The following is a 27936-nucleotide window of genomic DNA, read 5'->3' on the forward strand; positions in this document are numbered from 1 at the left end:
TTCCAGGTCGGGGAGGTAAACACGGGGGAAGGGAGGGAGGAGAGAAGGGAAAAAAAAAAAAAAAAAAAGGAAAGAGCAGGAGCCCAGCGTCGGGACCGGCTGGCTGGGCGCTCGCCGGCAGCACCCAGCGCCGCGATGGTGAGGGGGCGATGAGGGGGCGATGAGGGGCTGGCGGTGGTGGTGGGCAGGGTGGGAGGGAAAGAGGCAAGGAGGGAGGGAGGCAAGGAGATAGGGAAAGAGGGAAGGAGGGAAGGCTGCCTGCCCGCAACCCTGGGGTGCCGGACCCGGCGGAGGGAGCGGAGGTGACCCGGGGGGAAGGGGCCGCCATGGCGGCGGCGCTGAGGGGCTGAGGCGACCCGGGGGGGGGGCCCTTGCCGTCCCTCACGCCGGTACCGCGGGCCGGGCCGGGGCAGCCCCGCCGTTGTGTAACCGCGGCGCCGCCCGTTATGTAAAAGGGCGGTCGGACCCGGAGGACGGGAGGGAGGTCGGGAGGTCCGAGCCCTGCCCGGTGCGCCCCGGTGTCCCCGCGGCGCCGTGGGGGCGGTGATGGCCGGGCCGGGCTCGCCGCCCTGACCGCCCCTCACAGCGGCCGGAGGGGCCGGGACAGCGGAGCGCGGGCAGAGCCCCTCGGCGTGAGGGCACCACTGCCCGGCCCAGCCTCTGCGGCTCGCCGGCCCCTGCCTCCCCCGGTCCGGAGCTCTCCAGCCCTCCGACAGCACCTCGGGAATTGCTTTGTCCAGACAGGAGGAAGCGTGGGCCCTGCTGGGCTCTTCCAGCTCGGAGCTGCCAAAGGAACAGCCTTTCCCTGCTCCAGACAGGCCGGAGCAGAACATATGGGAGCTGTTTGGATTGCTGCTCTGCTCCAGACATGAGTGTGCATATTTACTTCTAAAGGACTAGCAGGAGCTTCCTGGGCGATCTGGTCTCATCCCTTATCGTTAAAGGCTTAATTTTAGGGAATCCTCTAATAAATTTATTTATCGTTATTTTTTAAGTAGGTACTTTTTGTGCCTGCTGTTCTAATCAGTGAACTAGGGCAGAACTTAATTGTTTAACTATGTACTGACTGTTTCTGTGCATCTTTGTTGCTGTGGCACTGTGCTTCTCTCCTTAATGGCCTTTTCCCTCCTGTAGTTTGTATTCAATGTGGTGTATTTATAGGCAGAATTCGTATCTCTCACCTTTTGATCTGCTGGGCTAAGAAAAGCTGGGTTTATTTTCTATTCCCAACATGCTTTTTTTTCCCCCCTAGCATTCTAGGAGCTGTTATGTTTAAATTCAAATGATTCAGGTATTGCTTAACCCGAATATCCCCCTGAGATACTCAGGTGTCTTGAAAATGACCTAATCCTTCCCTATTTTTTCCTTGATGCTTCTCCTGACACCTTCTTTGGCTGCTTGAGGTGGTTTTCTTATGCTTTAGCAAACCACTCAGGTTCTTCTCTCCAGTCATTTCTAACTGAACTCGTATTTGAAGTTCTTCATAATAATCTTGAAATACATGGCCTTATTATGTCGTTCTGATGTGGCAGTATTTAATTTTAGACCTCTCGTGATCTCTGCTGACTTTGTATCACTGGCAACTTCAGTCGCACTTGTTGTGCCAGAATAGTTTATGTTAAATTTGAGTTCTGGGCATAATCATTCCTTGAGTCTGGTTAACAAATTACCTACATCTGTTTCATTTCATTTAATTCAATTTAAGTAGGATAATCATAAAGCTTTCTTAGTAACATAAATCATGGAACTGTTTATTTTTCGCTGCCTTTGCTTTATTAGCACTCAGAAGAACTGTGATGGCTGTTGCTTGAGTTGCTATTTCTTAATTGTTTTAAGAATGCTCATTTTAAGACAGTAAGTAAAATTTTGGGACTGTGGAGAGGTGGAAAAGAGAAACATGATACATCTGACACCAAAGGTTGAGGCTCTAAATTATCTCTCCTTTCCCTGGCAATATTTTGAGAGAAGTCACTGCCACAAACATTCAGGGACCTTACACGTTTCAGGTTTGCTGTACTGAGCTGGGTGTAAAAATCGGGGAGCACATCACAGATGTGGCTCTGCTAGAGCTGAAATTGCTGTTTCTGTCCAGTGTTATGTGCTGGTTTGCTGAGGGGGGGAAAGAACCAACTAAAACAAAAAACTACTATGAAAAAAACCCACTCTTTGGTTTGTAATGAGTCTGACACACAGAGCCAGTAGGAACTGTGTCTTTAAGGCTGGAGTTGGAAGGCTCACCACACATACAGTGAAAAAGGCCCACACAGCAGTGGTATTAACTTTTTTTGCCAAGTTAGGTTGTAATAACTGACAGAAAACATCAGTTAAACCTGTTTCTTATTTTTTTTTAGGTACTGTATAAGCAGGTTCTTGCTTGGTGGTGTTTCCCCAAAGGAACAGGATTTTGTTTTGATACACTCAGCCAGTTAATCTAGGCATAATGCTGGGCTTAAGATTCTCTAACTTATTCCAGGTACTTCAACATGTCCCCTCAAGCTCTTTTTTTCCTTTTTAACTGCATTTTGAAATATAGGCTGGATATATTCTAGTGGTATTTAAAGTTGATTCAAGGGGTCTTGAGGAGAAGGTGTTGGAGGACAGTGTTGCTTGTGAAAACCTTTCCAGCTGCCCTGGTGTGAGCTCGAAGCTGAGCTGGTAACGTCCTGTTGAAGTGGGTTTTGCATTTCAGCTCCCCAGGATTGGGTTACTGTCAAATGCCAGTAGCCAGAAAGTTTACTGTCCCCCTGGAAATTTCTGGTTTGCCTTGGTTATATTAAGCACTTGAAATGTTTTTTGTTTGTTTGTTTTTTTAATAATTTAAATAAGCCTTAGAAAGCCCATCTAAATGCAGTTATTCTCCTTTTCATGCTGTTCCAAAAGCTAGCTGGATTTAGATGTGTCACATTCCTCCTACAACATGTGTTCTAGCTAATGAAGGCACCCAGGCTTGTATCATGTAATGCATAATTTTGTGTTCTGTGGAATTTAATTTAGTATTTGTTTCCTGCCTACTTAATTAATATGATAGAATGAAAGAAATTGGGAGTTTTAGTGAAAGTATCAGAAAGTTAAGAGGGCTATGAAAAAGTAAAATAGCATAATGAAAGTCTCTAATTAGAGTATTAGAACCAGAATGTGAAGTGGGCTGAAAACAAATGGCAGATTTGTTTTCAAGCTGACATTAAAAAGCACAGCAAAAGGAAGGAACCGCTTAAATTCTGACCTTCTGAGAGCCTAAGTACAACTTTAACTGGGCACTGTTCTCTTTAGAATTCTCTTGAAGAGAAGCTGAGCCACCAGCTCACATAAAATGTTTACAGGCTGAGTTCAAGCTGCAGTAGCAGACAGTCTAGGAAATTGTTTTTATGGTGCTTGTCCAAGGACTTTATTAGATACAGATAAAAACATTGTACCTCTGCCCAGGTTACCTCAGGAGCCTTTGTTAGGGCTGTTTCCTCAGCTTTTGGGCAGCCAGTTGAAGTCATTACAAATGACTCCTACAACCGGGATAAGTGGAGTTAATAAAAATGGTCCTCTGTTGTTTGCAAGGGTAACTGATCCCTCCTGCTGGGGTTTGTCCCCTTATTGTCTGGAGATGCCCTGTATGAACTTCTGAAGTGATTATATAAAAATCCAAACGTTATTTTTAAATGACAGATTGGCCACTTAGAGGTACTGGTTGAAAAAAAAAATAGTTGTCTGAGTCATCTGCTAGTGGCCTATCTGCAGGGCTAAAAATTCTCCTTGGAGTTTGCTCACTGATAGATAAAAGTGTTTCAGCTTCTCTGGCAGAAAGGGTGGAGCGGTGCCAGAAGGAATGAGGAGAGCCAGGATTCTGGGTTTGTCACATCTGAGCATCCACGTGGAAACACAAGAGCTGATGGGAGATGAGGATGTTTTTGCTTCAGTGGGAATGATTTTCATGTACCCCTGAGTGAGGATTCTGATTTGGGGTCGAATCGTCAGCTGTCACACAGATCCTGGGTGTATGTATTGACTTCAAGTTATAAGGAAAATTTTCCCATTTCCTTTAAAAATGTCCTTTTAAAATAACCAGTTGGCTTTTTTCTCTTTAGGAGTATCTCAGGCATTGTTGTATGTTACAAATAACCAGAAGGCATTCACAGTTCCAAATTTTGTCCTTCCTTTCCTTATCAACTTAAGATTGGAGGCAGCCAGAAGTGCTGTTTTCTGGTAGTGTGAGCAAGCTGCATCACAAAGGAACTCCTGTTTCTGCAACAAAAACAAATGTAATAATTAAGCTTAAAAAAAAATTAAAATTAAATACTTGGCAAAATTGAGTCAAAGGAGTTGGAAGTTGAATGTCAAAAGCTGCAGAAAGAGCTTACATTTGAATAATTTCAAGGTTTTAGTTCCCAAGTCTGTACTTAAGTCTTCAGGAGCTATTAAATTGCAGTCTCTCATTGTTGTCAATAAATGATTCGTTAAAGATAAGCTCCATTCCATCTTTACTCTAATGTGGTACCTCCCAGTCTTCAAATATGTGCACCTTATCTTAGAAGACTTATCTCTGTAAACTTACTTGTATTTCTTCTTGGTGACCTTTTATGTATTTCTGTACTTCTGTGATGAACTTATTAGGCAAATGAAGCAAGGGAAGTTAAATGAGCTGGGAAAGAAAGGTGAAATTATCCAGAGCTTTCAGTATAAAAGGGAAGCTCCAATTTTTGCTGCAGATGAGAGCTGGCACCAGTTGATGCTGTTATTTTCAATATTGTCTGGGGGAGTATGTACCAGTCACTCGGCCTCCTTTTGTGTGCTGCTGGGGATGATTCACAGTGCTGCAAGTCACTCTTTATGTTGATTAATCTGTGTGCCTGAAAACAGTGGGGTATTATTAGGCATGGAATAGAAAAACCTTTTGAGACTTTTATGTATCAGTGTACAACCTCAAACTCTGAAGGAGAAGGTCAAGTCTATATTCTGCCTTGTCCTTTGTACCCAAGGTTGTGCTAGAGGTGGTTTCCAGGCACAGAGTAAAAAGGAGGAACAGAACTACTGTAATAGATGTTGCTTTCCTGCTGCACAAAATTTGGAATTAAACCAGTTCTTTTTGAGTTTCCTTTTTTGATCTGAAGCTCTAACTGCCCTTTTCAGTATCAAAAATGGCTCCTATACATGAAATTTATCTGCAGTATATAAAATTTATTTGCATTTCTAATATAGGTTGGGGCCAGTTGTTAATATTGTGTGACCTGCCTTTGCCTGGCTCTGTGGGACTGTGATGGGACACATCTCCTTTTGTAATATTTACCAGACACAAACCCCCAACATTACAGAGTAATGGGAGATTCATAAGCAGAGAGAACGATTTGACTAAATCTCCTTTGTTTCACTGTGTTTTGTGTATGACAGGAGGAAGCTTCTCCTTACTCTTTACTTGATATCTGTTTGAATTTCCTGACTGCCAACCTAGAGAAGTTCTGCACAGAAAGGCAAGATGGGACACTGTGCTTGCAGGAGCCGGGGATGTTTCCTCAAGAAGTGGCTGATCGGCTGCTGCAGACGATGGCATTCCATGGTAAAAACACTTATTTGTGGGGCAGCAGTGAAAATATTCTACTGGAACGTGCCACTGCAGTTCTGATGGATTTTCTAGTAGAATCTGCTGTTGCAGCTGTTAAAACTGTGTTCATTAATCTCTTAATAGAGAATTTCTGTTATTTTTTGGGTTTCCGCAGTTTCAGCAGAATTTTGCATTGCTGTGTAGGGAGTTCTAAATAGGTCATTTGTCTTGCCTTTATAATTTTAATGTTCCTTTAATTGAACATTCTTTAATCTTCTTTAGTCGCTTCAGAAAAAAATAAATATTTGATTCTACTGCTTCTCACAACACTCAAATATTCCAGTGTCTCTCACAGAGCAGTGCAATTTTCTTTACTGTGTGTCCTTAGGATTAAACTAAAAATAACCTTGTGATTCATCAAAATAGTTTCTCATCTTTTTGGTCACTTTTATGGAAGTGGAATTGTTTGCTCAAAAGCAGGTGGTGTTGAGAGTGGTACAAGCACCTTGTGGTGTTGTTACACTTGGTGTCCTGGCCTGGCCTGTTCTCTGTCAGCACATCTCTGAGGGGAGGGCTGCCCTTGTTTGCTTGCTTTTGGCACGATAAAGGGAAATCTGTGCCAATAAAGCTTCTTACCGTGAAAAATGGAATGTGTAGGTTACACTGGAGAAGAACCATTCCTGGAGATCCTGGAGACCTTTGATAGAAGATGAGATGTGACACTACAAGAATTCCTGTTAACACATCAAGTGCCCTGTCCTACAGGTGCAGATTTGATTGGGTCTTACTGTGCAAATACTGGTGTTCTGGTCAGAAATAACAGAAGAAGGTCCTAGAAAAAGACAAGCTCAAAAAAAATTCATCTTCAATATACATTGCTTTCTGATAAGTAATTCTTTAGAGTAATCCCAAGAAATCAGATTCAAGACAACTGAATTACCAGAAACTTATTACCAGTGATGAAGACGGTTCCAGATACCAAAATGTCCCAAACACATGGAGGGCAGGATGGAAAAACATGCATGGCAGGGTAAACAGGGCATGGCTGAGGTGGACCAGTGAGGGAGCCTCAATCCTTAGATGAAAAGATGAGCAAAAATGAAGAACTAATGTAGTGGTACTTGAACCAAACTATTGTATTTATTGCTTTTATTTTTTCTGCTTGGTACCACTTGTTTCACCCCATATTTTTGCTTTCCCAGCAAAAGAGGACTGTCCTGACTACTACGTCAGAAATGCCCAAACAGTTTGCTCTTTAGAAAGGTCTGCAAATCTTAACATTATTTTGACTTTTCACAGAGGCAATTACTAGCTCATGACTTAAATCCAGACTGTAGTGGCAGTGATGTTATTTTTCACATCTAATGCATTTTTATTTTGCTTTCTGTGTTAAGTGTGTGTGAAGACAGGAAGTTAAAACCCAGGAGTGCTGACATTTATAACCCTGTGGAGTGAAACCAGAAGGACATGTTCTCCGCACTCCTTTAGTGTGCAGGGTTGTGCCACTGTACCCTTCCAGTGGCTTTTTATAAAGCAGTAAACCCTCTGTTGATAAGATACCACTGTATATTCGATGCATTTTGGGTAGTTCCATGCAGGGAACTCAATGGATTGTTTCAGTTAGGATGTTGCCTCCATGTTGCATGAAAAGGCTCCTTATGCATTCTCCTTTCTACAGAGTAAAAAGAGAATAATTTCAAAAAAGGATTCTTGCATTTTCCTTTTTACATTGCTGTCTTTCCTCTCCTTCCCGCCCTTTCCTTGCCCTCCTCTTTCTCCTCTTTTAATCACTTCTTAGGTTTCTTTCTCACATTCAGCTTGTTTCTGAGCAACACTCCTACCTTCTTCCTGAGGGATGTATAGAGCTTGATTAGCTTTATTTAGTGTATTGATCCTCCTTATGAATTCAGTCAAATGCTAAATTATTCAGTTAAAGCAGGATGAGATCAGGTCATTGATAGGTGGTACAATCTCAAGGATAATGGATGTATGGCCAGGGAAGAATTACACTCAGAAATTTTGAAATTCTGTTTTTAGCACAAGTTCTAACAAGTTTGGGGAGAAAATCCAGAAGCAGTGGGATTGTTTTTGAATCATATCCATGTTTTATTTATTACATGTTCCATGTTCTTAACCAGACAGGTAATGTGTACGTATTGCTCCATAACATATCCACCCTGTTCTTAAACCTGGAATTTTCCAAAAGCGAGGTCATAATCTTAAAAGTGGAATCTCAAATACAAGATTTTTGGGGTCGGTGGTGTGACGATCCAAGACAAACTACTTTGTAACTAATTTTTTTTGCTAACCCTTTGGCTTGTTAAAGTAACAGTGGTGTTCTGTAGCACCGGAGCCAAACACTGATGCTGTTTTCCAACAGGGCTGCTGAACGATGGGACTGTGGGGATCTTCCGAGGGAACCAGATGCGTTTGAAACGGGCTTGTATCCGGAAAGCCAAGATCTCGGCCGTGGCCTTCCGGAAAGCCTTCTGCCATCACAAGCTGGTGGAGCTGGACGCCACGGGCGTGAACGCAGACATAACAATCACAGACATTATCAGTGGACTGGGCAGCAACAAATGGATCCAGCAGAACCTGCAATGCCTCGTGCTGAACTCCCTGACCCTCTCCCTGGAGGACCCGTACGAGCGGTGTTTCAGCCAGCTGGCGGGGCTGCGCGCGCTGAGCGTCACCAACGTGCTCTTCTACAACGAGGACTTGGCCGACGTCGCGTCGCTCCCGAGGCTGGAAAGCCTGGATATATCCAACACCTCCGTCACTGACATCACAGCGCTCCTCACCTGCAAGGACCGCCTCAAGTCCTTGACCATGCACCACCTGAAATGCTTGAAAATGACCACGACCCAGATCCTGGACGTTATCAGAGAACTGAAATACCTGAACCACCTGGATATCTCGGATGACAAACAGTTCACATCGGACATAGCCCTTCGCTTGCTGGAACAGAAGGATATCCTGCCTAACCTCGTGTCCTTGGACATTTCTGGGAGGAAACACGTGACAGACAAAGCTGTGGAAGCGTTCATCCAGCAGAGACCCACCATGCAGTTTGTGGGGCTGCTTGCCACCGACGCCGGCTACTCGGAATTCCTGACGGGAGAAGGGAACCTAAAGGTTAAGTGGGGGAATTAATTTCACTGAAAAATTGTGATGTGCAGGAAAAATAGAACTAATCATTTGTAACAAATGTATGTGGGTGTTTCAGGAGGAGACTGGAGGTTCACTTTTTAACTGTTAATTGTAATGACTGACTTTATGTCAAATTCCTATTTAATTCTGACACAAACTGCTAAATTTGCATAATACTATTCTTGTAAGAAGTACCTGTTTTCTTTGCAGTGAACCTTAGATCCTGATTTAACACACCTAAGAGAGCTGAACTTTGTCTAGTCTGAAGTCATTTAGTAGGATAATATTCTCTGGATTCCAGCACAGTGTCTGACATAATTCAGAGTGTGTAAGAGGTGGAGGTACAATTTGCATAAGCTTTGAACAATTCATGATTAACACAGCAGGTACAATAAAACTGAATAACTCAGCTGCTCTTACCACCACCACTGCTATTTCCTATTACAATATTTTACCCACCTTGAAAGGTCTTTCGGTGATGAACATATAAGAAGTAATTACTTGGGATGAACAACTTCCTCTTCTTGAACAAATCCTAAATTCCTTAGTCCCTTAGGGTGAGGCAGTGTTTGCTGAAGTGCATTTATTTATCTTTTAGTGTCAGGCACCAAGACTTCAGTTTTCAAATTCACAATGCTCTTATTATAGGTAAGTGGAACAACAGCTACACAATTTAATTTTTTGTCCCCTAAAACTTTTGAAATTTGCTACTGGCCAGGTCTCTGGAGTTCTTGGTTGTCACAGCAAGAGCAAAGTGTATGAATGGTGAAATGGCTGGTTGGAGAGAGCAAGTTCCTCTTTGGTGTGATGATGTACAGCATCAGGAAGTTATACCTCATGTTTGGTATAAAATAATTCAGTGTAGTCCTACTGAGAACACATGCTTCAGGGAATTGTCTGTGCTGTGAAAAGGCAGGAAAGAAGAAGTTTCTAGTAAGGTGACAATCCCAATGGACTTGTAGCAGTGTAGTTAGCAAAAGGCAGTTTGCATTTTATTTTTCTTTTTTTGAGACATAGTTGTCAAGAAGAGACTGTGGGCTGTGATTGTTTTTATTTCCTTTTTTCTTTTTTTTTTTGGTGACCTAAATTCATTAGTAACTCTCCTGAAATATTCAGCTGCTTAGTCTAGATGCTGCTAAAGAATAAACAGGACACAGCATTCATGGAAACAGCAGAGGTAAAATATTACTGTCTTTACAGCAGTAAATTTCCAGTGAAATTTGATTATGAACACCAGGCAGATATTATAGTTAAGAACATGAAACCAAGTGGAAATACTTCATGTAGGGTATAACTGGCTGCAGAACATGTCAGGAAATGCAATTGCCCTTCTAATCAGTAGAGAATGTAAAACAAAATCCGAGATGGTTTCAGTTCTCTCAAGGCTGTACTATATTTCTGACCTCACAAGTTTCAAAAAATATGTCTATACAATACAGGATGAACAGAATGTGACACTTCAGTCTATGAACATTTACTTTCCTGTGTGTGACATGTTAAGGAGAACAAGTTCTACCCTAGGAACTGAGACACAGTGATTGCAGCAACGAGTCATTAACCAGTAGGACTGAGGAACAAACCATCCACAGTTATACAACTCACAGTTATAAGGAGATAAAATATAGTTAAATAGAGAATGTAGCAGACTGGGCAGTGAAAAAAGTTGCAGCCAGTTGCTGATTTAATATTCTGAACTTAAAGCTCCTGTTAGTCAACAGCTCAGCTTCTAATGCAGTCTTTGCCCAACTTAGTTCATTGTTCTTCACAGGTTTTTCAAGTCTGTTTTTTTTTCTTTTGCAGAGAGCATGAGTTAGTTCTCTAACATGGTACTGGAAAGCCTTTGCTGCAGATATAGTTTATAAGAAACTTGATACAGACAAAGAATGGATTTTTTCTTATTATTGCTAGAACTAGAACACAGAGCCAAAAAATTACAGCTAAAACACCATCATCAGTTTATCAGCTGCAGTGACAGAGCACTCAGTTACAAAGGGTGCTTGCAACCATTTGGTGCATCATACACAGCTTTTGTTAGGTGTGAAGTGCTACTTTTACTTAGTGGTTTCATACAGTTCTGCTTAAAGACAAAACTGAGGCCTAATTTTAGCTTACAATGTGGCTTCTCAATGGAGAATGTTTGCAGATCATATAGTTCTGGATTAATATCCAAAGTTAAAGCAATCCAAAATATCACTGCCTTTGCGACTTTGCACTTTTTACAAGGAAGTTTCTAAAGTACAGTGATGACATCTTGAACTAAAGATTATTTCTGTGCTCCCAGGTGTCAGGAGAAGCAAATGAAACTCAGATTTCTGAAGCACTGAAGCGTTACAGTGAACGGGCCTTCTTCGTGAGGGAGGCTCTTTTTCATTTATTCAGCCTGACACACGTCATGGAAAAAACAAAGCCTGAAATTTTAAAGGTAAGGTAATATAGTTTTGATGATTGTCATGCATTGTCCCTAAACCTGAGCTCGCCCCCCGAATCCTGGTATAAATTATTTTATAAGCTTTCAGATTTTCGGTTGTGTTTGTTAAGATTAAAATGGTAATGTTGGATAACAATTAAAGAGCTATTTAAACAGTAGTGATGTAGAAGATGCCCTGTAGCGTTTCATGGTAGGTGAAATGGATCTGGACTCATGTATAGTATCTAAATTAATTTTTTTCCATAACATTTAATATGATATGAAGAAGTTTTTTTATATGCTGAATTCTGTCAGTAGAACATAATTGGGTCAAATCAAAGGTCTGTCTGATCTCATTCACCAGACACAACGTGCCTTCTGCTGAGGCTCACAAACAGTAATAATAAGGAATAAGTAATAATAAGTGACAGTTTTCTCTACTGTCACCTTCCAGTGTGACAGCAAGTGCATAAATATTCTTAGTGTTCTATATTGGGCTCTATTTTGCAGCCTAGAAACTTCCTTAGAAATCCATTCTAGGATTGGCTTTCCATGTCTGGAACACCAGAAGTGGTTGATTTTTGCTGTGGTAAAAAGAAGCATCAGTAGGACACATGATTTTTGTTTTTCCTGTCCTCTTTGATGTTGAACAGGTGGCCTTGAACTTGCTGGCCTCAAAAAGACTTTGTCAATAAATAATCAACAAGAAAAATATTCCTAGGGGGGATCACAATCAACATATGTAGCCAAAGGTAATTCAGGAAGGAGCTGCAAGTAATCCATTCTGACCTAGCAGCTTAGGGTGGGATTTGAAATTGCTCAGCACCAAACAAGCCAGCACATTGTTACCATTGCCCTGCAGAGATTCTGTCCTCCCTCATTCACCTCTGAAAGGGTTTAGTGATTTTTATCCCAGTGTGGAAAGCAAAGCCTGGATCTTTCTAGGAATTTCTTCCATTCCATGCAGCCTCTCTTTTGAGAGCTTGCTGCAAGCTGTGCAAAAGGACTTGGAGCATTAGAAGTTGTGAGCTTTGAATCACTGAACGGAAGGAAATGTTCCTCCTGAGAACTGAAATCCCACCAGATGGATTTCTCACTGAAGCGAAAGGGAGGCCAAAATTGGGAGCTGTGTCAGTGCTGTGGCCTCGAGCAGCAGTGGGTTGTTCTTGGAATCTGTGTGCACACGTGTAAGTAACTGAGGTGGGTCAAACTCCTGTGTTTCAGCTGGTGGTGATCGGGATGAGGAATCACCCCCTGAACCTGCCCGTGCAGTTGGCGGCCAGCGCGTGTGTGTTTAACCTGACCAAGCAGGACCTGGCAGCGGGAATGCCCGTGCGGCTCCTGGCTGACGTCACTCACTTGCTCCTGAAGGCCATGGAGCACTTCCCAAACCATCAGCAGGTAAAAGGCAAAATTCCTAGGTTTTTCTGTAGGATTCTCTGTCTTGGGGATTTTAACAAAAGGCTTCTCTACATCTCATGACCTCGTGGAAACATGTTTAATGATTCACAGTAAGAAAGTATTCTGAAATATGTATGTTTCTGATGAAAGAATTCTGTTTCATTTCTCAGCTGCAAAAGAATTGCCTTCTTTCACTATGCAGTGACAGAATCCTTCAGGATGTTCCATTTAACAGGCAAGTTAAAATGATGGTAAATGTAGCATTGCAGAATGTTTTTCTTCATCTATTCCTTCAGCAGCTTTGTTTCTGGTCTCAGTTCTGGTCAGTTTAAATCATTCCATGGTGCTGAATTTACCTGGCCTATGGCATTTTAGGCCTGTTGACCCAAACACATTGACTATAAGTCTGAAAAAATCCTTTAGTATACAGGTATTTTTTACTTCAGCTGGATGGGTCTATCACTGATGGCATGTAAAAAAGTCAGGATTTCTATGGTAATTTTTATGGGATTGCTTTTTGCAGTCATTCTTCTACTTAAATGTTTTGTCCAGATGCTTTCAAGTGTGTTCACCTGATGTTTCAGAAGATTGTGGCAAATTTCTCTTCCTTCTTTGGAAGCAATTCCTATATACTTTATATTAATTTGAAGTAAGAGACACTAAGCAAACAGCTCAAAGCTGGCAGGGGCCCATGGAATACCTGCAGTTTGACTGTATTTCTACTTTTTCTGGTATGGGGCATAGTGCTTCCAGTTTCTATTGTCTGTGTACATCTTTCTTTTACTAAGACTTCTGAAAATTATTTTTATTTTAAACTTCCAGGTTTGAAGCAGCCAAACTTGTTATGCAGTGGCTGTGTAATCATGAGGATCAAAACATGCAAAGGATGGCTGTAGCCATAATTTCCATTCTTGCTGCAAAGGTATGAAATTTAAGCTTTGAGACGATAGGATAGTATTTCTAAAGTCTAAAAAATTGTTGATATGGTTTTGTTTGTTTACAGCTTTCAACAGAGCAAACAGCTCAACTTGGTGCAGAACTCTTCATTGTTAGGGTGAGTCAGATGCTTCCCTGACATCCCATCCTCTCCAGCTTTTCCTGCTTCCAGTATTCCTGAGGCACAAAGTAAACATAAGGAGATAATCTGTTCTTAGAGTTCTACCTGGATTTCTCTTGATTTGAAATCCACTGTGTCAGGTGAAAGGTGCTCAGAGGGAGAATATTTGAAGCAAATGCTTCCTGCAGTCAATGTTTCTGTGGGGTCCAGAGTTCTGTGGGTGGCTTTGTGCCATCCACAGTAGTGCTACACATACAGTTACTGTGAAAACAACGGAATTCCTTCAAAAGGCAACCATGTTCAGAGGGGAAAGTTTAATAGCTGTTTTATTTGGTATCGTTTGACCCTAAACATGCAGCTCTTTACTCTGCATGTAAATGCCAGCTGTGCATTACCCTGGTTGGTGCAGAAGCAGCAGAGGAGCCAGTACATGTTTCGATACACAGCCATAACTGGGATTTCTTGATTTTTATCTTTCCAGCAACTTCTACAAATAGTTAAACAGAAAACAAATCAGAATCTTGTAGATACCACCCTCAAGTTCACACTGAGTGCACTTTGGAACCTCACTGATGAATCTCCAACAACGTGTCGGCACTTCATTGAAAATCAAGGGCTAGAACTTTTCATGAGAGTCTTGGAGGTGAGGAGTGCAGTGGTGGTGGTGGATTGTCAACACAGGGTTCTAATTAATATTGTTCCAATAATAAACATAAATGGTTACCTGTTGTTTGTCTTTTTTTCTGCAGTCTTTTCCATCTGAATCATCCATCCAACAGAAAGTTCTTGGACTTCTGGTGAGATGAAAAAGAAAAATCTGAAACACATACTTCTAAAATTTGATTTTGAAAGTGGTTTTTTTAACCCTGTGTTAATCTGAAAAATTCCCTAATATTTTTAAGTTCTTCTTTAATTTTTATAATGTGCATTATTCACAATTGACATGGTTTTGGACTGTTTTATGAATTTGTCAAAAGTTATATTGAAATTGATGCTTGCAGTAAATAAAAGGATCTTCTAAGAAAGGATGGTGGGTGAGGCTTCACGTGAGTCCAAATGCAAAAAGTATGTTGATAGTCAGTGGAATTCAAAATTGTGCACTGCTGAAGTTTACTGAAATTGTGTTTGAGAATGTTAAAATCAGCCTTTAATTTAGTGTAATCTGCATGTTAATGGCCCAAAATTACTTATGAGAAAACCCCTTTTTAAAAGAAATTCCTGCATTAGGCTGGAAAAATGTTCAAAAGTGAAAGTAGTATTTTGGCACGTGATGGTCACCTGGATGTATGAAGAGCTCATCCAGCTGTCTATATGTGTTTGCTGACACATTGTGACTGAAGTTGATGTTTGTCTCCCTCACACCACATTCTTTGTATTGATATTCTCTCTTTAATTTTTTTTTCCCCCTTCCAGAACAACATAGCTGAAGTTAAAGAACTCCATTCTGAACTGATGTGGAAGGACTTTATAGACCACATCAGTAAATTGTTGCACAGTGTGGAGGTGGAAGTGAGCTACTTTGCAGCAGGGATTATTGCTCACCTGATATCTCGGGGGGAGCAGGCCTGGACGTTGAGTCGCAGCCAGAGGACGTCTCTGCTTGAGCAGCTGGTACAGAAATGATGGTGAATTTTGTCACACTCTCCTAGAGTTTTCTCGATGTTTGTATTTAACAGTCAGTGTTCTCGGTTCTGTGTTTTGCAGCATTCTGCCATTTTGAATTGGCCAACCCCAGAGTGTGAGATGGTGGCTTACAGGTAACTACTGTCTTGATCTAGAGTTTGGAAAATGAACTCAACTAGATTTCAAATGTGTTCCCAAAGCAGTGTGAGCTGCCAGTCAGACATGGTTTCATCCAGTGGAAAAACACCTACTGGCTAAAAATAGGCAGTGGGCTAATTTTCCTTTTGTGACCAAAGAAGGTTAGGGGCTCCTGTAGAATAAAAGTCTGCTGCTTTTCTGTTAAAGGTATTCAGCTGCAGGCCTAAAAGACTTAACCTTGCAGGTTAATCTTTGTGTCTATCTTGGCTCACACCAGGTCAGCGCTGTCTGTCCCAGGTAAGAAACTTAAGGCCAAAAAGTACAATTAGATAATTGCTGGAGATCTAATACTTACATTTTCCACTGCTTTTACTCCTGTTTTTAAGGAGCAGGAGGCATCCAGATCTTATGGTAAACACTTAGCACATATCCACTATGTCTGGTTTTTGCTAATAACTGTCTTAAACTAAAGTTTTAGATGCAGGCAGTCTCTTCATATGTCTCTCTCCCAGTTAACCTATAGACAGCATGTGACCTCTGAAATGATACCTGGTAGCAAAGCAAGTAGCTGTTTCTCTCCTCTTTTTTTTAATAGGTCTTTCAATCCGTTTTTTCCACTGCTTGGCTGTTTCATGACACCTGGTGTCCAGCTATGGGCAGTGTGGGCCATGCAGCACGTCTGCAGCAAAAATCGTACGTATTGAGATCATATTACCCTTAAAATTCTTATTTCTTGACATTTTCACTAACATGATGTGGGGAAAAAATAAGAATTCCTTGAGTATTTGCTCCTAATCCTCTGGAGAAGATACTTTTGGGCCTTGACTAAGTGGGGCAGAAAAAGAAAGTAGTAAAAGTTCCTTACATCCTTTTTATTTACTGGAATTTAGCTGTTAGGTGCACAGTATTAATTCCAAAATGTGGACGTGTTAAGATCAACTCTATTTTTTGCTTGCACAGGTGTTTTTATTCAGAAATGTAACTATTAGTAATGGGCAACAGATTTCTTTTAAGTTAAGAACAATGCCCATAGCAGGTGTCCCTGTCTCACTGTGGGAACAGAAGTGCTGGGTAATCCTGCCCTAATCGCCTTTGGCAGTAACTTGCTGGGACAGAAGGGTCAGTTCCTTAATCCATCCTTCCCATCTACAAAATGGAAACACCAATGCCTAGACTGTAAAATGATTCGAGAGCATTTGATAAAAGTGTTGGGAAAGGAAATAAATCTCCCAACTATACCTAAATGTAAGAGTGGAAAAACACTCCTGACATTTAATCTGGGTTTTTTTGTTGTTCTTTTGACATAATTTTTTTCCATGAATATGTGTATATAAAGCAGCTTTCCTCTAAAGTACTAAAAGCAGTTTCTGTGCCAGTTTTTAATCTTCTTGACAGCAGTATATCTAGGCTTGTTTATCCCTGTCCCATAAATCACTGTTTCTGCAGTGATGAGGCATCTATTCAGGACCAACCACTAACATGGCAAAATATGTAAGTGCACATGGACTACTGTTTGCTGCTCTTTATAGAGCTCATAAATATAATGAGCTACTGTTCCGAGGCTGCTGCCCAGAAACCTGAGAGTGCTCTTCATATAGGACTGTTCTGACAAAGCTGTTTCACTGCTCAGACTCTGGATAACACATTTTGATTGAGACCCTGTCATTTCTCTCTGTCCTTTAGTCCTGTTAACTTGTTACTGTCCCATTAATTCTATTTATTTGTAATGTTTATTTTGTGCTGCCCTTACCTCTGAGCTTTCCACATGCCACAGGAGTTTGTGTTGGCATACTCCTGATGGGAGATCGAGGCAGTTCCTCGAGTTTACTTCTGATGGTAATTGATGCCAGAAGCTTCTGCACAAAGTTGCAGAGAAGCCAAATGTTTGGTAGCAAACATTTCCCTACTCTGAGGGAAAATGTGTTTAATTCTGAAATATGAAGATTTATTTTGGGGAAAAATCTTCAGCTGTTGCTACTTGGCTCCAAGGAGGCTTTTTCTCCTGGAGAGGAGATGCATTTTATTTTGCACTCTTATAGATGAGGCTGGAAAGTAACCTGGAATTAATGAGTTTTTAATTTTTTCTCGTTTATTTTTTCTCCTCGATGAGCTGACTTCACTAAAATGTCAGTAGCACTGCAGTAAATGTGATCCCCAGTGAAATGCTGAACGTCAGCACTTCAACAACTCCGGTGTTGCATCACAGGGATGAGTGGGGAAGTTGGGCCTGGCTGAGGCCTGTGGGTTGCATTACAGTCATCCTGACCTTTCAATAACCACCCCTGAGCCTGCACATTACAGTCACCATGCAGCTCTTTTTAGAGCTCTTCCCTGCTCTCAGGGACACCAGGGCTGCTGGAGGTGCACTTGCAACTTTCTGAAAGCAACAGTGAAAATGGAAGAAACTCTGGAAAGGCAACTTGCAATTTGTAGCAACTTGTAACTAATTAAAGGCCACCATCAATAGTATTTGGCAAAGTGTATTTGAAGGAATCAGTTTGTGTTCACTCCACAAGCCTGTACAAATGCTGTGGAATATCTGACACCATATTTTGGTAACTGCTCTGTACTGAGGTTTTTGGTAAAGGTGCTACTTTCACCTGGATGTTCATAGACACTACAGTACTTCTTATTCCCATTTCTTATAGTTTGTATTTGTGCACTTACAATGCCTGCAGAGGAGGTGGGGAAGAGAGAATCCCGTGCACATCACAGGGCACTTTCCAGTCAGCTGAGACAGACTTGGTAACAGACCTCATTACAATCTGAGCCCTGTCCAAGTAACTCTTGTTGTGTTGTCACTTGATTAAGTACCAATTCACATCTGTGGACACTTTAGGGAGTGTCCTAAATGTTGCCTGGAGACAAAAGTGGATTTGAATCAGTGTTTACAGTATCTGCTACCTTTACCCTAGATAATTCTGGTTTTAATTCCCTTCTTATAATCTCGTTACAGCTGCCAGATACTGCAGCATGTTAATTGAAGAAGGTGGTTTACAGCATTTGTACAACATCAAGGAAAACGTCCAGACTGATCCCCATGTCCAAAGGATCGCCATTGCCATCCTGGACAGTTTAGAAAAACACATTATGCGTCACGGGAGACCCCCACCGTGTAGGAAACAGCAACAGACCAAACCAAACTGAAAGCTGCAGGTAGAGGAGTGTAAAGTATTGTCTCTGTAATAATCCCTTCCGATGTGTGTGTAGTTGGAGTAACTTGTAATATATTGGTCACCATTAAAGTGATTTGCCAGTAACTGTGGTACCCAAAACCATGTGTGGAAACCTTTGCTGATCGTCAGCTTTGATGGCAACCACGTGTGTGACTTGTCAGGGGTCAGGCTTGAGCTGGTCATGAGGTGGGGTTTAGTACTGACTACCAGGAGATGGGACTCGTACAGATCAATATGCACATCTGAAAACAAGGCTTGAAGGAATATCCTGTTTTGTGACTCCTGGGGGAAAAGGTTATTCCATCCCTGTGACTGCTCTTCATAACACTGCTCACCGGTTTGGTGTTTGAATAGAACTGTGCGTGGCTGGGAGATCCAGCACTCCTACAGACTGAACCACAAGTCCGTGCATGCGGGTTACAGTGAGACTTGTAACTAAGGCGACCAAAATGTCTGTTATCTCATAACCCTTCTAGACACAAATGGGGTCTCCAACTTCCTTTACCTTTGGCCTGCAAGCCACGTTCTGTTGTTTTCGTTACTGCTGGAACAAAGCCTTTTTGCAGTTCATTTCTCCAGCCCTCCCTGCTCTTAGCAAGGTGGGCGCCACATCACGTTCAGGGAAAGGGGAAACCCACTCAAGTAAAGCAGTAGAAACAGGACTAAAATGAAACAGTACTTTAAAGGATGAACTCAGTTTGAGATTTTAAACTTTATAAGAAGAAGGGAGTTTTGTTGTTGTGTGACTGCTTTTGGTTGTGTGTGATATCTTTTGTTTTTAGAATACTTGGGAATACGGAAAGGAGAAGGCTCATGAGAGCAAAATACTGACTTGACTTCCTTATGAAGGGGATTGCATGTACTCGGCAGAGGCCCAGGATATTTGGTCACCTTATTTATAAGAGACTGATTGCTCTCGTGTTCTGTAAATAGTCAGTATTGTGCAGTGAATTATATTTCCAGGTCATCGCAGTGAGTGTAAAATACTGCCAGTGTTCTATGTAAACCCTGTGTCAATGGCATTGTTTTGTGGAGTGTGACATTTTACATAAAGATGCTAATTGTAACAACCTGTTCCTTTCTTGGGTCCCTATGGGTTACAAATGATGTGTCCAATGAAACATATTGCACAGCATACAGATGCCTGATACAATGCAAGTGATGGAAGCAAACTGCATGTCCATTCAAATTCAGTTTAATTTCAGGTATTGTTTTGGTTTATCTGCTTAGTGTCTGTATTTCCATGGCAGCGGATTGATAGTCAGAGATTCTTCTGTATATATTTGGGAATTGAATTTAAAAGGAGAACTTACGTTTGGTAGCTTTTGAGCAGGGATGGCCTCTTCATGATGACCATATTTTACTATTTTTAACTCCTTCCTTCTCCCAGCTCCGGTCCTTCAAATAAAAACATCACCTCTAATCTTCAATAACATAGTTATTGTGTATTTCAGCAACTCCAAAAGGTGCTCATCCAGTAATTTAATCAGTGTTGTCTAATTGTTTTTAGTACAAAAGTATAATTTGGCTATAATTTCATGTGTGTATCTGGTTATGTACAGTTTTCTCAGTTCAGACAGAAATTCAGCTGGCTGTAGCTTTGAATTATGAAGGTGGTTTAAAAATTAAAAACAGCCTACAAAGCTTTTACCCCCCACCCTTCTGAGATGTCTGCTATGGGACTTCTATAGAGCTTCCATTACATGGAGTGGAACACAAAACTTGTTAAAATTGGTGTTAATAGAATAAATATAAATCAATTGCTACAAGATTTTAAAATAAAGATGACAACTCTCCTTACAGTACTGTATTTTCCTAACAACAGGAGGACTTGCTGAAGCATTTTAACTAAAATTGCAGAAGAAGTACTACTCCCTGCAGCACCAAGTGCAGGTGATAATGGCATCAGGCCACAGGCCTGGAAGACGTGTCACTTCATGAAGTTCTGCAACCAGCAAGCAGAGAGATTCTAAATGATTTTTCATACCCTTTTTCTTTTGCTCCCACACACTTCAGGCAAACTGTGAGCAGAATTCTTTCAAGCTGAAAACTAGGAATTACTACAAGGTATAAATCCACTAAATTTACTTCTATGTGCCACTTACAGAAAGGTCTCTTCACATTCCCATGCAGCTTCAGGAGTTTCTGCCAGGGTACAATAATTCTGGAAGCAACTTTTAAACTCTTGTATTCCATAGCATCTTTTGTGAAGGCTGAAGATCCTGACTCTGCTTTATCTTTTCAGATCTTTACATAGAAAACTGGTACGTGTAGAATTTGTTAAGGTGACCTCACCCACAGAATTGTTGGGGTAACTTTTGGCACAAGTGAAACTGTGGTTTGCTTAGAGACAATCATAGCATGCAGTGACAGCCAGTTCCAATGTGGTAAGCCACGCTTTGTAAGTATATTTTGATAACCTAACCTGTAAAGTATTTACTAACACCACATTTGTTTCCTAATTTACTTCTGTTTGAAAGCTCCAGTCTAAGGAAGTAAGCACTTTATAAGTTGTCTTTCTCTTCAGTGTTTGTTTTTCCTAAGAGTGTTTAGATGCAGTACGTTTTCTGCCTTTTTTTTTGTTCTTAAATTTCTTTATGGTGAGCCAAACTTCTCCATATTCCTTACTTGGCATCTGTGTGAGAGCAGCACTGGCTCAAGATGTACGTGCTCTAAGGGTCAGGTGTACACAGGTAAATCTTTATTGGAAGATTCGTACAGAAAAACGATCCAGTGGGGTATTCAGAAATGCAGTCCAAGGCAAGGGGTTAAGTGCACAGAATGGTGGCATAAAAATCATCCCCAAGAAATCAGTGGGTGCTCTTCAGTCCTACTTTACTTTCCAAAGCTCAAGGGGAAGGCAGGAAGTGTTATTTGCCGATGAAGCGTGGGGGTCGTTTCTCCCTGAAGGCAGCCATCCCTTCCTGACGGTCTCTTGTGGGAATATTCTACATCAAAAAGCAAAGCAAATGTTTTCCACTGACAAGTAGATGTGCTTTGAAGTCCTGGCTAATTTGCCAGTAGTGGTGTAAGACTAAGATTGCTTTTCTTTCAGTGATATGTTAAGTCCCACCTTCTGTGTTTTTGCAATTAGAAAAATAGAGACTGGGCTGTAGAGTAACTCCCAAACAAAGCATCAAAGACAAAGACCATAGAACTACACAGGAAAACAGTTTTCCCTAAACTTAATACACTGAGAGGCACATTATATTGTAATATAATAATATACTATATTGCTCCATTAACTGAGAAAGGTGCATGCTCTCAAAACTTGGCACAAAGAAGATTCCTCGCAGGAGGAATCATTTTAAATTTGTTAAAACCAAAACCACTTGTAAAGCTCATCCTATCGTTAAAATACAGTTGTTCCTTTGAGGAATGAAGTCTGAAGGTGACCTACCTGGGCATAGCACATCCCCTCAATAGCCATCCCTGATGCGATGTCGACCTGGGGATGAGAGGGAAGGGTGACATTTGTCTGAGGTACAGCCCACAAAGCTACTTCACAGTTCTCAGATCAATAAACAGTCACTTGTAGTACAGAGTGACCTTCACTCCTGTATTAGAACTGCAGTGTAAGTGACTAGAAGAGAAATTCTGCCCTGTTAATTTTATCTTTAAAGAAAATCTTTAAAACCTCTGAAATGGCTTCTGAACATTTTTAGTGTAGTAATTTGTAAGAGCTGCTCATTTGCTTCATTCACTTCAGTATTTATAAAAAAAAATTATTACCTCCATTCCTCTGTTTATTGCCAGTTTTCCCATTTTCACAGCAAATGGAGCCTTTATTAAAAAAAAAAATAAACTACAATAAACATTTAAAATAATTAAAGACACATTCATTCATAATAGAGGAATTGTTATGTCTAGCTCCAAATGACCTAGTCTACAACAATTTGCAGTAAGTTAGCAAGTAATTAAAAAAAATTTTGATGTTTCTGCAGTTCACAGCTGTACACGGTGCAAGGTTTCAGTGTGTTCCCTAGGGCTGCATGACTGCAGCTGGGAGTAAAAGTGTCCTGGGGCTTAACCAGCTGGATGCTAATGCTTGTTCCTACAGAAACTGCATTCACAAAGGACAGTTAAGAGACTTAAAGATCAGGGACCAAGACTTCAGTATTTCACAGGAAGGAATTTCAGTTATTGTTTGCTCTCCAGTGAAGCACAAACGCTGCCTTTACTTTGCCTGCAGGAAACAACACACTTACCTGGGGCAGGATTTCTTTGGCCAAAGCCAGTGCTCTCTGGTAAGCTGCATCTCCCTCGCTGTTCTGGGGCACTGAGTGATTTACCAAGCCCATGGAGAAGGCCTGTTGTCCATCAATCTGTCTGCCAGTGAAAATGAGTTCCTTTGCGAGACCTATTCCGACACATCTGGGCAGGCGCTGGGTTCCACCTTGGGACAACAGTGAAAACACCATGTCCCATTTCTGAGAAATGCCCACTAGTATTCTGTCTCCTTATAAAACCAGGAGGTGTAAAAAATAAAGGCATCATATAACTACTAAGCTGACTATGTCAACATTTTAAAAGGCATCTGAAAGGCTTTAGCATCCTTTTTGAGTATTATGATAAACAAGAAAAGGTGTAAAGGGACCTTCCTAAATTCAGAGCAAGGCTGAGGCAGGGTTTGGGACAGAACTCTTGATTCCTAGATCTCCTGCAGCACTGTAAGATGCTTCTTCTAATTTACATTCAAAACACTCCAAGTGCTCTAATGGCAAAATATTTACTGTACAGCTGGGAAAGTGAGACTGATGATTCAGTGAAGGTCACCTGCTCCAGGAAGAAGTCCTCGTGTGGTCTCAATAAGGCCCATTTTAGCTGATGAAGCTATTAAAAAATAAAGCCAGGTTAGTTACTTTTTGATTTGTATAACTGTAAGTTTTTCATACTGAACTGATTGATAAACTACAAACTGGCACTCCATTTCTCCATGTAGCCAGAAAGTGAGTCCTACAGTGCTTCATCAGTGACCATCTCAAGTGCCAAGGGGGATGTGTGATATGGCTGCTTACCCCAGTGTAGCAATTTTATCTAGAGCAATGAACCTTATGTCCATACTAGATAAAATGTAATGGATGGAAGCACAGAAACAGAAAATCTTCCAGCCCAAACTGATTTAAATTGTGAAGATTAGATCTAGCCAGAGTGCTGATCCAGAAGTACATTCCAATAACTGTTTAATTCTACTAATAAAGTTTTCTAAAGGAATCCTAATCTTACCTAAAAATAGGCTTTACTTCTTAAGCATGGAAACCGCTTTCCCAATAGTAACTAAATGTCACAATTTCTGAACAAATGCTTCCTCCTTTCCTGAACTGTTTTAAGTTCCTCTCAAGCTTCTGGATTCCATTAACAGTCCATTCTCAAGCACATAAATTCTCTTTAAAATCTAGTCACTGATTGCAGGATGATTCCTACATGGAGCAACACCAACCTGCCACTCGGAGGTCACAGGCCAAGGCCAGTTCCAGGCCCCCTCCCAGCGCGTAGCCATCGATGGCAGCGATCGTGGGCACAGGCAGGGCAGCTGCAGGACACAGCACAGGTTACACACTTGTGTTCCACAGGTTCTCTTCTGGAATTTTAAATCCTTAATCTCTAAAGCTTTTAGTTGAAAATTGCCCAAGAACTCATTTTCTACTGCAACACAAAACGGTGAACTGTCTCCTTGCTAACTTATCATGTGAATGTCCAGCTGCTGCAGTTCAACAGTCAGAGCAAAGATGCCATCCCAAGTCACTGTCACAAGGATCACTTTTTCTGGTGCTTTTGTCAGCCAAGGCTCCTGAACTTGGTAAACACTGTTGTTACCTCACAGTTGAGCAACGTGAGGTATCTGGAGATTAGCTGCTTGATACCTTTGCAAGTACTCTGGGAGCTGGATGCGAATTTCAGACGTGTTAGTTCTGTGCTGTAACCGCCTGCTGTAATCTCCCTGACTGCTCCTGTGGGTTTTTTAATTCCTGCAACTCTGACTGGTATTTTAGTCAGCTTTCATTTTGGTATTTCTCTCTAGTGAGAGCAGAGTAATTCATAAATAGGGGAAGAAAATCAATTGCAGGTGTCCATATTTTTCTTGCAAAAAAAATAAAAAGAGGGAGTGGAGGAGTTATAGATACAAACCCAAACATTCCACAAATCCATTTAGCAAATCCATTCAGAGATTCCAATCCATGTTGTTAGGACACTGCCATATCATGAGAGTTTCTGAGCATGTACTGGAAGTGGCCCAACCAGCACAGCTCACGTTGTCCAGCACTGCCTGCCTAGGATTCCACAGAACTGGATATAAACGCTTTGCCATAGCAGGTATTTTATTTATCACACCCATGAGTGTGCACTGCTCTAGTTGTGGGTAAGGCAGTACTGAAATGCATCTTGTCCTGGGAGTGGCAGCAGGAGAGTTGGTATTTAACCAGGTCTTTGCTTCAGGCGTAAGCTGGAATCATTTGGCAAGTGACTCCTACATGGATAACCTGCTGGTTATCCCCTCCAACAGCATGTTTCACTACAGGTGGTCTAGGATAACTTTTCCAACTGAAATAATCCTTTACCTATTTCATCCATGAGATTTCTCAGCCTTCTAACAAACAGTCCAACTTCTGCATCATCCATCTTTGCACGTTCCTTTAGGTCTGCTCCTAAACAAGGGAGAGAAAGGTTAGAATCCAGGAAAAGGTATCCAAACGGTGCTCCCTCCTGTCCCTCTCGGAGGACAGACCATTTCATTTCAGAAGTCTTGAAATACAGCATTCTACAGAGTTAAGTAAGGTCAGAGGAAGTCTGAGTGTGGACACCTGGGCTGCAGCAGTGGCAGGTGCCCCTCTGTGCCCTTTCCACAGATTCCACAGGAGGAACACCAACCAGCGTACGTAAGGATGACAATCCATAAAACTGGAAACAAGAACTCCAATACCAGAGCACCTGTGCTTGAAGAAATGGAAAACAAATAGTGGCACCATGCAGCCTGTGTGGCTCACTCTGTCACACACATCTTCATCGTGGAAGCCAAGAGACAGACAGGTGAGAGAACAATGTGGTTCTTATTTGCCACACAAAAAATTGCCTATTTTTCTTTTAGCACACATTTTCTGCTTGATCTGATCACAGCCCCGAGAGCCATCATGTTTTTTGAGCATAGTTTGCAGAGCCTTTGTTACTCACCTGCACAAAAGACACCTTTCACCTGGCTCTTGAACACCACCACACGCACCTTCTCATCGAAGCGGAGCTGCTCCAGGGCACTGAACAGCTGCGAGGGAGGGAGGGCACACAAGGGGGGAAAACTTCAGGCATATGGATGTATAGACCTCAGCTAGAGCAAGCTCCTAATATATGACACAAGTGTTTTCTTTTTGCCCTGCAGGTGCCAGGATTTTTCTGGAAATCGTGTAAGTAGAACCAGCAGGATCTGTCCATGACAACCTCAGAATGATGTGTTTCCCCATCTCTTTTTTCCTTCCACTCAGAGATGAACCTTTGCTGTACCTTAAACTCATTCCCCTTCCTGTCCAGGCATGAGCTGGACTTCCTCTAGGATGCATTATCCTTGAACAGATCACCAGCTAAGGTGTGACAACGAGTATGTTTTTGTGGTAATTACACAAGTAAGGACATTAACTGGCATCCAAGTAAAATTAAATTAAATTAGCTAACTTCAGTAACTCCAGTATCTCTGTCCAGTCCACACCTGAGATACTGCAGTAACTATCACAATCCCTTTTTCTCCAGGCTAACGTGCCTTGCCCTGGTGCCCTCTCCCACTGACCTTCAGCAAGGGTTAAGTTTTTGTTTTACATTTCCTACAACTATTCTTACTGCAGTTGGTTATTGATCACAATTCCAAACACACTTACAGGCCAGGCCCATACTCACTTCGTTTACAAATACTTTTCCCAGTGAATTTCTTGCGTGGGGTCGGTTCATTAGGATTTCAGCAATACCTTGGTAATAGGAGACAATTTCAGTTATACTTCATTTAGTTCTCTGACACAGTAATTCAACTGGGAACAATATCTGCATGTGCTGCAACTTCTCTTCCCTGAAAATGCATGTAAAGTATATTCTAAACCAATCAGTTATTTGAAAAGCAGAGGTGGCACACCATGTCTACAGAACCCAGTTATGCAGAAAAACTGTAAAGTCTTTAAAACTGTACAGTCTTACTACGTTCAAGTACATTCCTTAATGAAGAAAATGCTCTTGGGATGGCTGTTGTCACGAGAACAGCATAGACTGGTCACTCTCAGTTCATGTTCCAGAACTGTTATGAAATTGCAGCTCCATTTTATTTTAACTTAATAAGCTCATCAGTGGAAAGGACTCCGCTCAAAGTTCCTAAGTCCAGGCAGAAAAATAAGGCCAAAATATGTATCTACTTCTCCCTTACACTTGTGATTTGTAAATTATTATCCAATGGCCTCTTTGTGCTTTGGAAAGAAAAAAAGATGTGTTTCTTTGGCTGGACTTCTGCTCACTTCCCAGGCCCCAACGTTCTAAGATGCTGTTGCTGCTGCTGTAGGAGCACAGCTGTACCCTGCACGTGTGTTTTCCTCTGCCTAGGCCAGGGGCCAGCTACTGAAGCAGAGGTGTGTCACCCCGGAACACAGACACAGGTGACAGCAGCACCAGCAAAGGACCTTCACAGCTCTGGTAACTGGTATGTAACTGGTACGCTCACGGGTATGTAAGCAGCAAAACTACCAAGAGCTGTTTAGGAGCTCTTGCAATAGTTACACAGAAAGTAAATCCACTGGCAATCTGAACCAAAACTCCAACTGTTTATTGTCTCTCATGCATATGTGCACAGACATGCCCAGGTCCTGTCCTACCCTTCAGCGCTGTACACTGCTGATATCAGAAAAATCTAAGGTATGCAAGCCAGAACTTTTTGCGTTGATCTCTCCCGCACACGTAACTTAAGAATACGCATCTAGCTGTTCATTTGGCAGGAGTGTTCTCGGAAACAAGGATCGAGGCATAACCGAAAGCAAAGACACGACGGACGACCTGGCTTCAGCCCGCGCCCTCCCTGCAGCACCAGTGACCCCGCCGGTCCCCGGGCACTCACCGGCGCTGTCCCCGCCGGCCGAGCCCACCAGCACCTCCGCTCCCCGGCGCGGCTGTGCCGAGGGGGTCCCTCTGCGGGCCCCGCGCAGCGCGGCGGGCACGGCCCGGCCCAGCCGCAGCATGGCCGCTCTAAGGACACGGGACACGGCACGGCCCCGCCGCCTTTAAGGAGGAATGGTGAGCTGCGGGAGTCAGAGACACACCGACAGCCCGCTAGAGTGGAAGGGGTACTGACAAGTGAGGACGCGTGCGGTGGAAAAGGAGGTAGATGCCGCCTGGATATCTGTGGAAGGCAAGAGGTGACGTCCTTTCTGTCCCGTGACGGAGCCGTGGAGATCCTCTAGGGTGGCACCGCGAGGGAAGGGGAAGGACTCTTGGAAGG

At 42.1% G+C, this 27936-nt stretch overlaps 2 protein-coding genes across 3 annotated transcripts; one reads left to right on the forward strand and one right to left on the reverse strand.

The window, feature by feature from the left end:
- Positions 1-20: 20 nt before the first annotated feature.
- On the forward strand, positions 21-20991 carry LOC126635878 (protein zyg-11 homolog B). 2 transcript variants are annotated; one of them, XM_050307561.1, is made up of 14 exons: positions 21-138; positions 5377-5542; positions 7908-8662; positions 10959-11099; positions 12309-12485; positions 12656-12720; positions 13308-13407; positions 13489-13539; positions 14024-14185; positions 14292-14339; positions 14956-15153; positions 15247-15299; positions 15899-15996; positions 18260-20991. In XM_050307561.1, the coding sequence occupies exons 1-14, from the start codon at positions 136-138 to the stop codon at positions 18448-18450; spliced, it is 2208 nt and encodes a 735-aa protein (XP_050163518.1). In that variant the 5' UTR covers positions 21-135; the 3' UTR covers positions 18451-20991. The 2 variants fall into 2 exon arrangements, with proteins under 2 accessions (XP_050163518.1, XP_050163517.1); XM_050307560.1 differs by lacking the exon at positions 21-138 and adding an exon at positions 2426-2473.
- Positions 20992-21158: 167 nt separating this feature from the next.
- ECHDC2 (enoyl-CoA hydratase domain containing 2) lies at positions 21159-27709 on the reverse strand. Its single transcript, XM_050307573.1, has 10 exons — positions 27556-27709; positions 26361-26428; positions 25650-25737; positions 25040-25126; positions 23920-24012; positions 23256-23312; positions 22688-22875; positions 22212-22262; positions 21880-21927; positions 21159-21427 (listed from the first exon to the last, which is right to left on the reverse strand). The coding sequence occupies exons 1-10, from the start codon at positions 27674-27676 to the stop codon at positions 21350-21352; spliced, it is 879 nt and encodes a 292-aa protein (XP_050163530.1). The 5' UTR covers positions 27677-27709; the 3' UTR covers positions 21159-21349.
- Between the last annotated feature and the right edge of the window lie 227 nt (positions 27710-27936).

Source organism: Myiozetetes cayanensis, unplaced genomic scaffold (assembly GCF_022539395.1).
Source record: "Myiozetetes cayanensis isolate MyiCay16 unplaced genomic scaffold, myiCay2020 scf12, whole genome shotgun sequence".
NCBI lineage: Eukaryota > Metazoa > Chordata > Aves > Passeriformes > Tyrannidae > Myiozetetes > Myiozetetes cayanensis.